The following is a 16,437-nucleotide window of genomic DNA, read 5'->3' on the forward strand; positions in this document are numbered from 1 at the left end:
AAAAAAACTAACATTAGTGCTCTATGCACTTTCATGTCCTCTACAATGTTACTTGCTAGTATGCCCTCTAAAAACCTCAGTTTCTGTTTGCAATAAACAGGGTAATAATTGCTAGAATGCTGTGTTAATAACTGTCTTTTCCTGTGCCAGTTATTCCAATACCAAATGGCCTCTGGGTATGCCTCTTCTGTCCAGGGAAAGGGTTTCACACACTGGTATGGGTGAGCTCACACAGCTCTTTCTAAGACCTGCCTCCCTTTCTAAACATATGGCTTTAAAAAAGAAGAAGAAAAACTTCCTACATATTGATTTCTCATTATTATGTTTATGCCCAAATATCGACAGAAATATAGACTCTTGTTTGAGAGTTTTATTGTAGGTGGAATAAACGGATGGCATCTATGTGACAGAAGAATGCCTTATGAGGTGCTCTCTACCCTCAGAAGGCTCAGATCCTGGCTAATCTGAGAGCTAATCTGAGATCATCAGGGATTCTACAAATTACTAGGGTATTTTAATGCAAAAATTTAGAATAAAGAGTTAAAGTGACAGAATTTGGGTTGTTTGTATTTTGAATGGAACTCAGACTCTTAAGTGGTATTTTTTTTTTTTTATCTTTTATGCCACTTACAAAGACTTCTGAGATTACTATGTTGTTATTTTTTCAAATCTGGGAAATTTTAAATACATTTAAAATGTCAAGTGTATTTTAAAATATAAACATTTCAGCTGGTTCCAAAAATTAGAATGTCAAGTATTTTTAGGAACAGAAAGGGTATGGAAATCAAATATCTCTGGAATGCAGCATTGTGTATCTAAGCAAGTGTGTTACTTCTGTGGTGGGTTTTATGCATGCTGATTCTATAAATCTATCATCTGCTTCACTGAGGTTCTTCTTTTCCTTTAATGGAGCCCCTTCCAAGCTTTGTCTTGGAAGAGAAACTAGATATCAGCTGGTGCAGTAATTGTCTCAGGCAAACCCACTAAATGACAGGGAGGGAGGAACCGGTCTACACAACCAAGTTACATGTTTGGCCTAAAATTTTTTAATCCTACCATCTATTTTTAGACTTTCTTGCTTAACTATAAAACAATATATGTACCTGTCTATTGGTAATGAAAAAAATGTTAAGAAGAGTAAGTATCACACTTATATTCCCCATGGACACTGAAATTTAGAAAGTCTGAATTTGAACTAACTTGATCTGTGAACCAACCCCTTCCCAGAGTCTCTCCAGTAGAGAAGAGAAATCTTATCTCCCTTAACAAAGAGGGAAGAAAAGGAGAACTCAGAGCCATCTGTAAAGTGTTGATAATAATAATGCCTCCTCATAGGCTTGGTGTGAGGATTAAATGAGAACAATGCCTGACATGTTGTAAGTGCTCAGTAAATAGAAATGAAAATGTAAAGAACATTTACTCAGAATATTGAAGCAAAAATCTGGAGTTTGCCATTTGTTTTAATCATAAATTGGGTTTATTGGGTTTATAGTGTCTGAGGTAATTTGAGAAAAGTATCCCTGGAAAAACATCCAGTAAATTACTAAATGTGAATTTATACATATTGAACATTAACCAAAGTTTTTCCTGATCATGTTAGCCAATTCTTCCTACCATTTTGTCAAATTTCCTAGAAGCCATATGATGCACTACCATAGGGCAGAAGGGCACAACAAGAAATTAGTGTTTCAGAAACTATTTATGAGCTTTTTGGCAAATACGTTGCTACTTCCAGACTTTGCACACTAGGGTGTTTGTACAAATATATGCATCTGTTTCTTAGGGGCAGAAATGTCTCAGAGCTCAAACTCATATTCAGCTCATAGCACCTTGAAGTACCTTATATAGTTTTATTACATAAGTTTTCCAAACAAGATTTAGCCTTGACATCTAACCAATACCTGCATATCATAGAATAATTGCATCAGTTATTTTCATCGATACAAGAGTATATACAATGTATACTTACAGTTTACTGGGAAATACAAAAAGAACTTGTACCTGAATAGGACATGGTTCTTTTTTCCACATTGCAATTCTAGAATTACATGAAAAAGATCCAGAAACTATAAGACAGAAGGATATAAACACTAATCAAATACCCTTTCTGATAAATACACTCAGCAGTTTTAAGCAGGGAGGTTTTATTTTCAGTTTTACAGATGAGGTTACTAAGGCCAGGATCATTTAAGTAACTTGCCCAAAGTTCCACAGCTAATTCTAAAAGAGAACTAGGATTTGAGCTCAGATTCACTGAACTTTCTTATGCATGTCAGTTCCTTCTCTAACACCATGCTGCCTGCTAATTTTCACTTTGAAAAGATGTAAATAGGGAATATATAATTTTTACAGAGTTTTAGCAAAAGAAGGGGGAAAAGCTAGTACGAAAATAAACCAACTTAAAGGTAAAAACCCACGCACACACCTCTGCCCGCTTGTTCACTTGCTAGATCACAGTCAGTTATGGGAACCTGGGCTGTGTCCAGTGGGCTCAACAAGCACTTTGTGAGCAGTTGTTAACTTGAATGGGTAGGGGCGGGTGGGAGGGTTTTGGAATCTTTGAGTCAGTTGAATATTGTGAACTCTTCTTTCCCTGAAGAATCCGAGGCAGTTGTTGAAACCAAAATGGATACCAAACCCGCCTCCTCAGAATTGCAGAAGATGCAAGAGAAACAGAAACTGATCAAAGAGCCAGGCTCGGGAGTGCCCGTTGTTCTCATTACAACCCTTCTGGTTATTCCGGTGGTTGTCCTGCTGGCCATTGCCATATTTATTCGGTGGAAAAAATCAAGGGTCTTTGGAGGCAAGTAAAATGAGCCCCTTGAACTTGAAAATTGCCTTTGAAAGAGTGTTTGGCCTGATGATCCTCAGAGTTCAGTTGTGATTTTTTTCAGTGCTTTTTTAAGTGTTCTCTATTTTTTTGACGTTATTGTCTATGTTCTAAATTCTGTCTGTAGTTAGTATCACAGGAGAAAATATACCTGGAGCCTCAGAAGCTTGATAGTTGTATTAAAATATAACCTTTAATAGTGCAGTGCCTTTTAGCATTTGATTTAAGCCCAATTAATATCTCCATATGAAACAATGTACATTGTTGACTTAAATATACATTAGCTACAGGGTCATGAAGGAGAAAGAGATTCTTCCTCTCAGGAAAAAGCCCAGTCCTCAGAGTACCTGAGTCAGCTATTTGGGAGATGTATCCCACCCCCACCCCCCACCCCACCCCCCACCAGCCAATCCTGGCTGTAGTTCCTAGCTATATGATCTTGGGCAAGTTACTTAATCTCTCTAAGCCACAGTTTCCTCATCTATAAAGTGGCGATAAGTTCCAGGGTCCTATGAGGATTAAATGAAATACTGTTCATAAATAAAGTAGCATCCATTACCAGTTTATCCTAGTAACTGGTAGCTAAAGTGCTCAATTAATACAACCAGTGATTTTGAAGATAATTATTGATGCTAAAGTAATAATAATAATAATAAAAAAAACATGAAAAGCCATAAAAAAATACGTAACCTTAGCTTTCTTAAGAAACCAGGTATTTCTATAATAAACCATTCAGTAGTTTTTAAGTAGTCATTATTTCATTATTTAGATCATCACCCTTACTGATAGGGTCCAATCCTAAAAGTAAGCCTTTATCACATCACTATAGCACAAAAACAGGAGCTGAGTTCCCTTCAGGACTTCCAGACAAAGTCTGACCCGTGAGTGTCACCTCCCAGGAGCAATCCCTTGGCTCCGTCCCCAGGTCTTCAGACAAGAGTCTATAGCTCTGTCTAGGGAAGAATCCAGAGACCAGGGTGGGAGACAGCATCTGGGCCTATTCCAGGCCATGACAGCTGTGGCAGCAGTTCAATGCTGTGGCAAAACTAGAAGTTTCAAATTAATAAGCTCTTGGACTTTTGTTTTACTTTTCATCTGTAGTCAATAAAAATTGCAAAAGTATGGGAGGGGTATGTGACTTTGGGAAGCAGGCTCAAAGATAAGTGAACATCATCTTGTGTTCATGGAGTGAGAGGGAAGCTTCAAGAACAAAATCTTGGTTTTGTTTACTGATGTTTCTCTAGCAAAAACAACAGTTCCTGGGACTAAAGGTTCAATAGATAGTTGTTTGAAGTAAGTAAATGGAGCTCACAGAATAGGTGACACTATAAAGAGATGCACATAAAGGTATGATAGAGATTAGTAAGCGCAGCGATAAATACACAGAGAGGCCGGGGGCAGCGGGGCCCATGGCAGGTAGCAGAGATGTTGATCATTAACCCAGATTAGAAGAAGTGGCTGGAGTCTCGAGAAGGTTGGTGAAGCTGTTTAGCACATAAGACAGACATTTGTCACAGAATGCTGAGTTCGCAAGAGTGTGTTGGGAAGGCACTGACCCAGGCCAAACCATATGTTATTGCCATTATTTGATTGTGTTTTATTCAGAAAAAATAGACTAACACATTTAGACTTTAGACTAATGTATTTAATTCTAAAAGTAGATCAATCTTTCACATTTTTCAGCATTTATTCTTGATAAATCTTATCCATTCATGTGAGGGCATTTAGTGACCCTCACAAAAGCCTTTCCATTTACTCAGCACGCCCTTTGGCATGTCCACTCCAAATCAGACACCGTGTGAGGTGCTGGATGCAAAACCCTTTCGAAGAACTAATCCAGCAGCCTCCATGGACCCAACTGCTGGCTTTCCTCTCCCTGCACTGCCTGTCCCACTCTCCCAGTTCAGTTTTCTGTCTCTGCTCTGCACCAGCCTGCTAGTTTGCTCCATAATGCTGTCTCTGCTCCTGGTTAGAGACATTACTGGAGAACCCTGAGCTTTGTTTTCTCTTATAGGAGAGGTAAAAACAAGGCAATGACTTCAAGGAGGTACACAGCAAAAGAAATGAAGCCCATCAGGAGTTGTGCCTCCCCGTACGTGAGCAGATGGCCAGTCCTTCCTGGAGATGGGCATCCCACTGGGGAGAAATTGAGTCACATTGTGTGACAGATAATACACAGGGATTCCAGGCCTCTGCTGTCACATACATAAATACATTGCTGTGCAACTAGTTATGTAAAGAGGAAACTATATGTGTGGATCCACATCTTTCTTAAGCAAAAATGGACTAGTTTTAATAGAAAGAGAAAAGCCTAAGACAATAGCTTTAAACTTAATAACCCAGGCTTCCAGATTTGTACAAGTTATCTGTAGTGGAATTTTGTCCTAATAAAAACAACTAATATATATGAGCATTTGCTGTGAGGGTACCAGGCATATCATGTTCAGCTTCCCATCTAGACCTTACAGAAGGTAGGAATTTTTATCAATCCCTCTTTTCTCAGAGGATAAAAAATGAGGCTCAGAGAAGTGATATTTCGAATTGCACAGGCTGGAAAGGACTCCGGCAGGAGTCAAAACTCCATCTGGCCTTACATGCATCATGGTATTTTTTCCTTAGAACTGCATACAGACCAGAGATAGGCTTTGTTAATAAGCTGTGAATTCCTGGTTTTATGTTGAAAATTGAACCCATGGATTGAGGAGAGTGATTGGGACTCCTTTTGAAATATGCCATCTTTTTCTAGCAGATTCTGAACACAAACTCGAGGCAAGTTCAGGAAGAGTACTGGGAAGACTTAGAGGTATGCCTGTGACCTTTCAGAATCCTCCACATCTGGTTCAGAGTCCTCAAGTTCCTGTCTTTTAAAAAGCAGGGAGAGGTCCCTCCCTGGTGGCGCAACAGGTTAAAGCACAGCACTGTGAAGCTGTCTGCAGCCACTGTAGCATGAGTTCTATCCCCAGCCAGGGAGCTGACCCACATGTGTGTTAGGCCTCTCCTGACCTGCCCGCTACTCCCCTCAGCAGTGCATTTCAGTACATCTGTCTGTTCTGCTCCCCACTCTGTCTCTGGTGAATCCTCTGACCTCCCCCCACCCACATCACTGGCCTGTACCTCAGTTCTTGTATGCATAAATACATCTTTTTTAAAAATAAAGAGAAAGAAGACATTTCTCTTATTTTCTCTGAAATTTAACTCCTTATCTGCAGCATAGTATCATCCCAGCATTAAATGCAGAATGCAAACCAGGCTAACCCAATCTGTGCAGCTGTGGCAACACATTGCCCAGTTTCATTTGCTTCTGCCTCACAATTCTGTATTACCTCATTCGCTCCGCCTGCCTTTTATCCGGCTTCAGGAAATTTTCTGTTCGTCTGTTGGCATGTCAGTGCTTGTCTTAGTGAAGAGATGACCTTTTTATAAACTCACAGAAATGAGCTGTTCAAAGGATGCCAATTCTAGAAAAAGCAGGAGGTGAAAAGTGAATAAAATGATCCCACAAGTTTTGTTTTTTCCTTATTTATTTTAATATATCCATGGAGTGATCTCTTTCTTGCTCTGTGGTCAGAAAGCACCCCATCTGCCTTTTAAAAATAACATCTGCCCTTTCTGCTCCCCGACTGCTGACTCTGTTTACATTTTAAGAATGCCCAAGGAAACTGGGAACTTTTGTGCAAACTTTAACCAAAATCCTGTGTCGTTGATTTCTTCAGGAAAGGGAACAAGAGGCTTAAACCTGGGAAACTTCTTTGCAAGCCGTAAAGGCTACAGCCGAAAAGGGTTTGACCGCCTCAGCACGGAGGGAAGTGACCAAGAGAAAGAAGAGGATGACGGGAGTGAATCTGAAGAGGAGTATTCGGCACCTCTGCCCCTGCGTTCGCCTTCCTCCTCCTGAAAACCAGGCTTTGACCTAGGTCAAGGAGCATTACCGAGAATGCCAGGTTCCTTTTCTTTGAGCACGTTTCAAGTTTTGTGTATTTAATTGTAAACGTACCAGTCTCTGTAGGACGGTACACATTTTACTTTGGTTTTGCTTTAGTTGACTTCTGTTTCTAGTTAAGGAGTTTCCTAAAATTTCATAACAGTGCCATTGTCTTTCTATGAACATAGGCTAGAAAGCAGTCCTCTTCCATCACACTACTAATTTAAAGATGGAAGCTTGCTCACTGACATTTTTGAGACTTTTCTGTAGATGTAAATAAACCTCTTCTCTGCTTGGACACAGTATTTTGCCAGTAGCACTTCATTGCCAGTGTCTTTCTTTGGTGCCTTTCCTGTTCAGCATTCTCAGCCTGTGGCAGTAAAGAGAAACTTTGTGCTACATGACGACAAAGCTGCTAAATCTCCTTCTATTTTTTTAGAATCACTAACATTATATTGCAATGAGGGGGAAAATCTATTTAAATTCTTTTTTTTTATTTTCTTCTTCAGTTGGTGTGTTTTGGGATGTCTTATTTTTAGATGGTTACACTGTTAGAACACTATTTTCAGAATCTGAATGTAATTTGTGTAATAAAGTGTTTTCAGAGCATTAGCTGTCAGAGTGTATTTTGCAATTTTTACATATTTGCAGGGTTTTGTATACAACTTTTGTAATTCCACAAATCACAGATGCAGTGAACCTACTCAATGTCTTCAACCAAAAAAAATGTGATGTGTTGTATTAAAATGACAAAGATATCTTGTTATGTAGCTGATGAAATAAGTTTTAAAAATAGCCTACCAGTTTACATACATATGTAAAACCGGTTCTTTTTTAAAATCAGAGTTTTTGCCTGTATATCAAGTAGAAGCAAATACTTTAATAAAAGGTGATCACAGCTAAGAGAAAAACTGTGTCTCAAATTACATATGCAAACGAATCATTCAGTGTAGCTTCCTACTAATAGATTTTTTAAAGAAAAATTTATTTAAATTCCTAGGTATTTATAGGACTGTTCATCTCTAACATTGACTACAAATTGCTTTTAAAATCCCTTTTTCATAATCCATCAATGCAATTAATAAGAACCTGCTAATTTTCCTTGGGATAATTACTAGGCTCTGGAACCCTTCAAAATGTCTACTCACTATTCTGACATCTTAGTAGTTGGTGTATTAGAAGTTTAATTGACTGATCACAAAAACAATGAAGGATGCAGAGAACTAAAAAAAAAAAAAAAACTCTTCCAGAATGTCTTCCAGCTATGTTATTTAAAACAAGCTAACTTAACCTAGATATTTTTCATCTTATAATTGATACCAAAGAGGACCTGGTTAAAAGGTTTATCATGCCCCAAAAATTCATCTCACAATCTTATTGAAGCTTACTTTGGGTATTCTTCTAAAGTATTATAGAAACTTCTCCTTTTTTTAACTCCAATGATACTATTCATTAGTAAAGAATACATTTCCCTAATCTACCTTTCACTGAATTGTTGATAGATATTTATATGTAAGATCGCAACAACACTATCCTACGTATGTATGCCTGTTCACTGGACCTTATAAATTTTTATTTTAATATCAGAAATAGTTCAGTGTCCAAGATATATTTTACTGGTTGATGCTAATTTGAATTTCTTACATTGAGGAAATTAGTTGACTTGGACTAACTAAATCCATCTTTCCTGGTGCAATAAATGATCATCAGCTCCATTAACTACACTTTTTAATGTTATGTACATCCAATCTTGTTCCTGAATAGGTTTATAATGACTTCATGACTGCAAAAAAAAAATCAAAATGATACATTGTAAGGAGGTGTGAATGAAAAAGGGAAACAACAGTAAACACAGAAAAATGAATACAGGAATATTTCCATTTACACCTGTTCATGGAGAGAACATTTGGCTTCAAACTTTCTAGCAAGCTCATTAAATAAAACTTGATTAACTATATAATTCATTAGTCCATTAAATATTCAGAGTTCATAAGGCCAGAAAATTTGCACTCAAGTATCTTCTGAAAGATAACACTACGTTGTGTAATTAAAGTCTTCAACAATTCCCACAGAGTAAACACAGTTTTCAGGTCTGTTCCCTTAACAAGCATGTGGCATTATATGTCTCATATAAGCAGATGCCATTAAAAAATCAGAAGCTCAGTAAAATTCTGCTGGGCATTCCAATTCTATCCTAATGTACGATGTCTTTCTACTAATCTGGCTTAATTAAAAAGAGTATTCTATAAGTAAATGGAATTGCATTGATTTCAAGCCATTTCTTCTTGATTATCATCCTTACCTGAACTTCAGTTTTAAGTCAGAGATTGCATTGCCCCGGAAGTTCCTAGAACAGTAGATTCTAGCTCTAGCATAGCAGTCACCTGGGGAATTAAAAAAGTCTAGATATGCCTGGTACTCCCTCCAGAAAGCCAATCTAGTTGGCTTATGGTAGAATGTTGGTATAGGTCATGTTTCTCAGTTTCTGCAAACAATTTATTGTGCAGCCAGAGTTGACAGCAACCATCTTTGGGAACAGGTAGCCTGTTTTTACCAGTTACTTAAAGTGGCTAGCTATGTTTCACATAAATTATAGTTTTCAGATGTTTGGGAAGGGGTGACAGAGGTGGGGGGGTTGTTTTCATATGACCTATAAATACCAAACTTTGAATTTCTTAATTGGTCAGTGTTTTAAATTAGATCATTAAAATAGACATAGGATTATTTATAATGGCTCAATGGTTGCAAAACATTAAGTCAGCAAAAGCTATACTTTGATTTTACTTTAAATAGTGGAAAATATATTTGAGGAGTTAGAAGAATAACTATCATTCACTGAGTTGGCCCTGAATTATCATATGTATTCAAGCTTTGTTCTAAGCTTTCTTTCTTAGCTTATTAAATCAGCATATTATTTTTCAAAGTCTCCAAGCATCTTTAAATTCTCACTCAGATATGTTATATAAATTGAATATTTAAGAAGCTTACTGACAAAAGAAGCCATAGAGTTGTTGGCAAAAGGGCTTATTTCCCCAGACTCTCACTTCCCAAGCAGCTCAGAGTTGATGTATCTCGATGATGCAGCTTATGTCAATATTGTTTGAATTTCAAGTATAAGTATCAGCTGAGGGTAATTATTTTAAGGACACTGACTCAGCCTCATTCTCAGAGTTTTGAATTCAATGCTTTGGGAGTGGCCAAGAGATCTGCATTTTTAAGAAGCACCACTGACTGGGCCCTCCCTGGTGGCGCAGTGGGCCAATGCACAGCACTATGAAGCTGTCCGTGGCCACTGCACATGAGTGCAATACCTGTCCAGGGAACTGACCCACATGGTGGTAGAACTCTCCCTGTCCCCTGACCACAGCTCCCCTCAGCAGTGTATTTCGGTAGATCCACCTGTTCTACTCCGCACTCTTGTCTCTGATGACTACTTTCCCCCTCTACCCCCCACACCACTGGCCTATACCCCAGTTCTTGTGTGCTAAATAAATAAAACTTAAAAAGAAGAAGCACCCCTGGCTTAGATCTATGTGTTCTACCATTAAAAATAACTTAAATACATAGACTACTAGGGCTTTCTTCAACTTTTTAACAATCATCAAAGACTGCAAATATGGAACATATACAATGGCATTTTTTGGACAACATCTTAAGAGTGATCTGGGCTCTCCCTGGTGGCTCAGTGGGTTAAAGCGCAGCACTGCAAGCTAGCCGCAACCGCTTCAGTCAACTTTGGATCCCCGGCCCCAGAGGTGACCCACATGGCGCAGCAGACCTCTCCTGACCCGCCCGCTGCTCCCCTCAGCAGTGTACTTCGTCGATCTGTCTGTTCTGCTCCCCACTCTGTCTCTGGTGAAGCCTCTCACTGCCCCTGAGCCTCTGGCCTGTACCCCAGTTCTGTATAAATCTTTTTTTTTTTTTTTAAAGCAGTGATCTGACTTACCATCACTAATAATAGACAAAGTGACATTATTTGCCTCCTACTACGAGGCAGTGGGAGGCAGGCAACAGCACAACCATTAATTCAATCAGGAGGAAACAGATGAAATCACACTGTGAGAACTTGGTCTCACAGCAGTTGATCCAGAATTAAAAATGTTGATGTTTTGTATAAAAAGAAAAAGACAATAGAGATACTTTAAAGAAGGCAAGAGATATGATAAACAAATGCAGTGTGTGAGTCTTACTTGAATCCTGGATCAAAGATAGAAAGCTCCAAAGGGCATTTTGGAAGCATGGACAGACGTTTGGGTGTAGATTGATTTTTAGAAATCAGTATTAAATTCCTGGATATAATATTATACCGTGGCTATGCAGGAGAATGCCTAGTTTTTAAATGACACATGTTGAAGTATTTAGGGTAAAAGTTATAATGGTCTGGCCCCTCCCTGGTGGCGCAGCGGGTTAAAGCGCAGCACAAAGAAGCTTAAGCCACTTCCGCATGAGTTCGATCCCGCCTGCCCCGGAGGAGAACACATGGCCAGGCAGACCTCTCCTGATCCACCCGCTGCTCCCTTCAGCAGTGTACTTCGTCATCCGCCTGTTCTGTACCCCACTCTGTCTCTGGTGAATCCTCTCACCCTCTGCATCTCTGGCCTGTACCCCAGTTCTGTACGAATAAATAAATAAATCTTTAAAAAAAAAAGTTATAATGTCCTGACCTTATTTTCAAATGGATCAGCGAAAGAAAATAAATAGCTGTGTGAGTGCACACTTGTCCCCATGTGCCTTTGGGAGAGAGAAAACAAATATGGTAACATTAGCCACTGGTAACTCTCAGTAAAGGATCTGTGAATGCTCATCATAATCGCTTCTGCACTTTCTGTAGCTTAGAACTTTGGAGAAAGTGGGGATAAAGTTCATTTGTGAAATTTACCCACTGAAGAAAAATGCCATTTCCCTCTTCCCCTACCTGACAATCATCATTCTACATTGTTTCTATGAATAAAACATATAATGTCACATGACATAACATTAAAAAAGTTTAACATAAGCAGCATGAATAAGGCTTAGTGACAAATAAGTCAAAGAAAATCAAGTTTATTTAGGAAACTTACAAATTAAAATTGCTGTATCATCGTCCTAATGAAAATTAAGCTTAGAAGACTTTCTGCAGATTCACTTTTATTTAATTGAAAATAACTCAGTTATTGTACTTTTTTACCTTTTCATTACCAACAGAATACTTATGTTCCTCTCATTTCTAGGAGGATCTTGAATTTTTTTTGTTTGTTCATCAAACATTTAATTTCTGCCACTAATATGAAATTCTTTTATTCTACTTCTCCCCACCCCCACCCCATTTTGCCAGCAGGGACCTTTTCCCCTATTCACTAATTTGTCAAAAGTCACAAACAGAAAAGAAACTTCAACATTGAGAGTGTAGTCACAAGAAGAACATTCAAGGCTACCTATGAGAAAGGTAAATTACAAAGTTTTTGTAGGGAAGACACGAATTGCTGAAAAATAAATCCTGGTGCAATGTAAAAGCTAAAAGTAGAGATGGAGCAAAACTTCTAAAGAGTAGAGAATGAAAAAAAATAATTATGAAATTTCTTTTCTCAATGGAAATGCTATTTGTAGCTGAGCAATCTCAACAAAAGTTCTGAAAGTTGCCAGGTGATTTATTGGCACATTTAGCTACTTATTCCAAAGTTTAGAATTTGCTTCTTTACAGACACTGCAAAAGTCAAAATGAGAAAATACCTCTCAGACATTATGAATATTAAATAGCTTGGATTCTACTGACTTATTCACTTCCCTATATTGTGCTTCCCTTTAGAAATTATCCCATCCCAAACTACACCTTTATTTTAACAGTAAAATAAAGGCTCTCCTTTTGTATAATGGCTGATAAAAATAGGCTTAATGACAGAACCAGACAAACCAGGTCTCCTATTGTTAGCCTAATTTCTTCATCCCATGAGCACATTTCAGGTTCAAAATAAAAAATGGTGCCTAAAATGCCTGTGAGTCACACAGACATGAACACTTCTCTATGAGGGTGGTACCAGGCATCTGAGAAGATTTTGCAAAATCTGCAATGGACTATTGATTTAGAAGGGACCCACAGTTAATACAAATTGAAGGTGACAAGAAATACAAGAAAGTCCTAGAAAAGCCATCTGCCGATGGGCATAGTGAAGTACAAGGAAGCTGGACAAAGGCAGGAAAATCTGATCTCCCCATGGGTACTCTTCAGGGGCAACCTCTGTTAACCTCCTTTTCCATTTACCTGGAAAAGGAGAATGTGGACTCAGCTCCTAAATCTGCGGTCAGGTAGAACAGCCCCTTTGCCCCCTCTGCGCCGTGTACTCAGCCTAGAGAGGCTCCTGGCAGCTTCTCCCCCAATGGGAAGATGGAGCTTGGCTATTCAGAGATGAGTGAAACCAGACAAAATCCGTCCTGTGAGTGACCTTTTTCACTTAGCACAGTGTCCTCCAGGCTCATCCATATTGTCACATATGGCAGAATTCCTTCTATCTAGGAACTCTTCCTTTGTATCTTTTTTTTTTTTAAGATTTATTTATGCATAAAGAACTGGGGTACAGGCCACAGGTGCAGGGGTGGTGAAAGGACTTGCCAGAGTCAGTGTGGAGAGCAGAACAGGCAAAGTGCATTGCTTAGGGGAGCAGTGGGTGAGACAGGAGAGGTCTGCCAAGCCATCTGGGTCAGCTCCCTGGCCAGGGAGCAAACTTGTGCTGAAGCAGTTCCAGTTAGCTTCACAGTGCTGCACTTTAACCCACTGCACTACTAGAAAGGGCGCCTTCTGTTTGTAGCTTTATGATGTATTTTCTTTATTCAGTCATCGGGCAATTGATATTTCATTTGTTTCTATATCTTGGCTATTGTGAAAAATCCCTCAAACTTTTACTAGAGTCTGGCTGTTGACCTTCTATCTATTCCTAAAAGAGATTCTGGTGAGTCCTTTTAAATGTCCTGACCTAGTCAGGGAAACTTCCTTCCACAATTCAGTGATGGTTACTGACATCTAGGAAACACTTCTGGATGCCTTAAAAAGTCCTTGAGACATAGCAGTAAAAGGCAATATCCGAGCCTACTGGAATTTATACTGTAGTAGTGTATGGCTCTTCTAATTTGTTTTATTTATTAAAGAAGAAATAAACAGAAATGTAATTCCTGACTGAGTACCCTGTCACATATATTGTTCAAAGATTTTAAAATGAGGTCCAAAGAAAGGAGTTGATCTGACACTTTGAATTTTTATTTTCTCTCGAAGAGTTTCAAACTTCTAAGAGCCTTTCTTGAGTTTGCTTTGACCTCCATTAGAAATGCAGCTCTCATATCAGTAATAAAATATGTACCTGGGTAATCCAATAAAATATTGAATAAATTGAAAGTTAAAGGATTCATTCAACACACATTGATTGAGTTGCCTGATATGCAAAATGAAAAGCTAAAGTAGGCACAATCGCACCCTCAAGGGTCTGTAATTTAGCAAGAGCAGTAAAATAAGCCTGTGAATGAATGCAGTCTAAAGCACAAGAAGAGCATGTACAAAACAGTATCAAAGCTCTGACGGACGGGCACTGACTTTTCAAAAAGAAAGTGATATTTGAGCAAAGAGAGACGAGGGCTAAGGGACAATACTAATAATATAAGGAGACTGGAACGGGGCTGAAGCTAAGGGAAGTTAAGGAGAGCCATGCTAGAAAACCAGACCAGTACTGCAAGAAGAATTTCAAAACCACGAAAAGGAATTTAAATCTAACTGCATTTAATATGCTTAGTTTTATCATATAGATTAATTTACTAAGGTTTGCTAATAAAAGTAAAAATATACTTTCTTACTGAACAAGACAAAAAATAGAACAAATTATATCTGTGATAAAAATCTGTTAATCCAAATATTTAAGAAATGGAATATTGTTGTTTCTATTAGACAAAAGAGTCCTTTATTAGATATTTGACTTGCAAACATTGTATCTAAAATGTGGGTTATATGTTTCATTCTCTCAAACTTGTTTTTCAAAAGAAAGTTTTAAATTTTAACAAAATCCAATTTAATATTTCCCCCAATGATCATAAGATACATTCATAAAAATCTTTAAGAATTCTACTAAAATTCTTAATTTTCTGTTTCAAATCCAAAAAGAGAGGTGAGCATACCTAGGGGACTTCAGTCCCCAGGGGACTGCTTATTTCTTCATTTCACCTCACTTGAACCCAGGCCCACTCATCTCCCAACTCTCCCCACCATCCTCACTCCAAGAAGAAATCATTGTCAACTTCTTTCCCCAAGAAATTTGTTCTTAGTGGTCTCCCAGCTTCTAGACATTTTTCCTACTTGCCTCACTGGACAGCTTCTGTCAAAGCTCTGATTTCATGGGTTATAATTGTGTAAAATGAAAGAGATTTATTGACTCATTAGCTCTTAACTCTAGTGTAAGAAGAATAAAATAAAAGCACTAACAAAGAGATATATGCATGTGTATGTTTGTTGAAGCATATTAAAATAGGTACACTAAAGAAAGAAAGGCCTAGTGATAGAGTAGTGGATTATGGAGTGGTATATGTACACAACGGAATATTATACAGCTATCAAAACCTGAATGCTTATATTTTCAAGAATATGGATAGAACTGGAGGTGATTATGCTTTAGTGAAATAAATCAGGAGAAATATAAATACCAGATGGTATCACATATATGTGGAATAGAGAGAAGCAAAGCAAAGCAACTGAAGAAAAAAAAAACTAAATGAAAACAAACTCGAGAAATAAGACTGCAAAACTGGGGCTTCTACAGAGTGTAGCGGTGGAAATAAATAGGGGAAGGGTCCAATGGTCTGTGGTAAAAGTCTGTGTTTTGATGGTAAGTGATGTGTGGTGACACACATCTGAGGAATTATGAACCCATTCTTCTGAATCATATGGTATTGTTAACCAAAGTTACCTCAATAAAAATAATAAATATATAAATTACCAAAAAAAAAATTCTGAGGTAAGTGGATCACGAGGAAAAAGCATAATATAATTCACACTCTTTCTAATCTGCAGCTTCTTTTCTCCATGTTGTCTTTATTCCTTATGACATTCTATATGACATGAAAGTGGTCTGTGGTATATAAAAACATAGACTCTCATACTGTCCTGACATATCAGCCTCCCCAAAGGATTCAGAATCACAAGCTAGTGCTTTTGCTTTTTGTCTCCGATATTTTTTCCCAAAGTAGCAATGGATTTGCAAAGGTTTATTTACTGTTTTTTTAATACAGTCTTACAGAAGTGAAGAACGTTTTCCTTTAATTCTCTAAGATTCTTCCTGTTATGTGTTTCCTATGGCCACTTCTGACCTAAGGAAATTAGATTGCTTTTAGAAGGCTCAGGACCATTCATGGAGCCTGGATGGATGCAGCTGCCCTGGAATCCCCTGGCTCCATAAGAGCTGGACAGAATTTGCATAGATAGGAAAGATCGGAGGAAAGGACTGCTGGTGCAGATTATGTTTGGAGAATAAAATTAATTTATCCAGATACCTGCTACACTCTCAAACCCCAAGTAACTCACCATCCAGAGGAAATAGAAAGCATAAAATCAGTGTGTTATGGCAGCAGTCCTCTGCTCACCTGGGCCTATGCAGGTGCTTCTTTCCACCCACTCTCTCCCTCCACAGGGCAGCAGCCTCCTGCCTGACCATGATCTGTACCATGCCGGAACTTC

At 38.3% G+C, this 16,437-nt stretch overlaps 1 protein-coding gene across 8 annotated transcripts in view; it reads left to right on the top strand.

The window, feature by feature from the left end:
• The window catches only part of PAM (peptidylglycine alpha-amidating monooxygenase), a 289,915-nt gene extending 281,970 nt beyond the window's left edge, over positions 1-7,945 (top strand). For 4 of the 8 annotated variants that reach the window (XM_012721812.1, XM_004678351.2, XM_012721809.1 and 1 more), the window contains exons 24-26: positions 2,600-2,803; positions 5,577-5,633; positions 6,544-7,944. In XM_012721812.1, the coding sequence (XP_012577266.1) occupies positions 2,600-2,803; positions 5,577-5,633; positions 6,544-6,725 (443 nt within the window). In that variant the 3' untranslated portion in view covers positions 6,726-7,944. Of the gene's footprint in view, positions 1-2,599; positions 2,804-5,576; positions 5,634-6,543 lie in introns of all 8 variants that reach the window. The other 4 variants (XM_012721815.1, XM_004678352.2, XM_012721814.1 and 1 more) reach the window with 4 other exon arrangements.
• The last annotated feature ends 8,492 nt before the right edge of the window (positions 7,946-16,437 follow it).

Source organism: Condylura cristata, unplaced genomic scaffold (genome assembly GCF_000260355.1).
Source record: "Condylura cristata isolate star-nosed mole 26May11 unplaced genomic scaffold, ConCri1.0 scaffold00007, whole genome shotgun sequence".
Classification (NCBI taxonomy): Eukaryota; Metazoa; Chordata; class Mammalia; order Eulipotyphla; family Talpidae; genus Condylura; species Condylura cristata.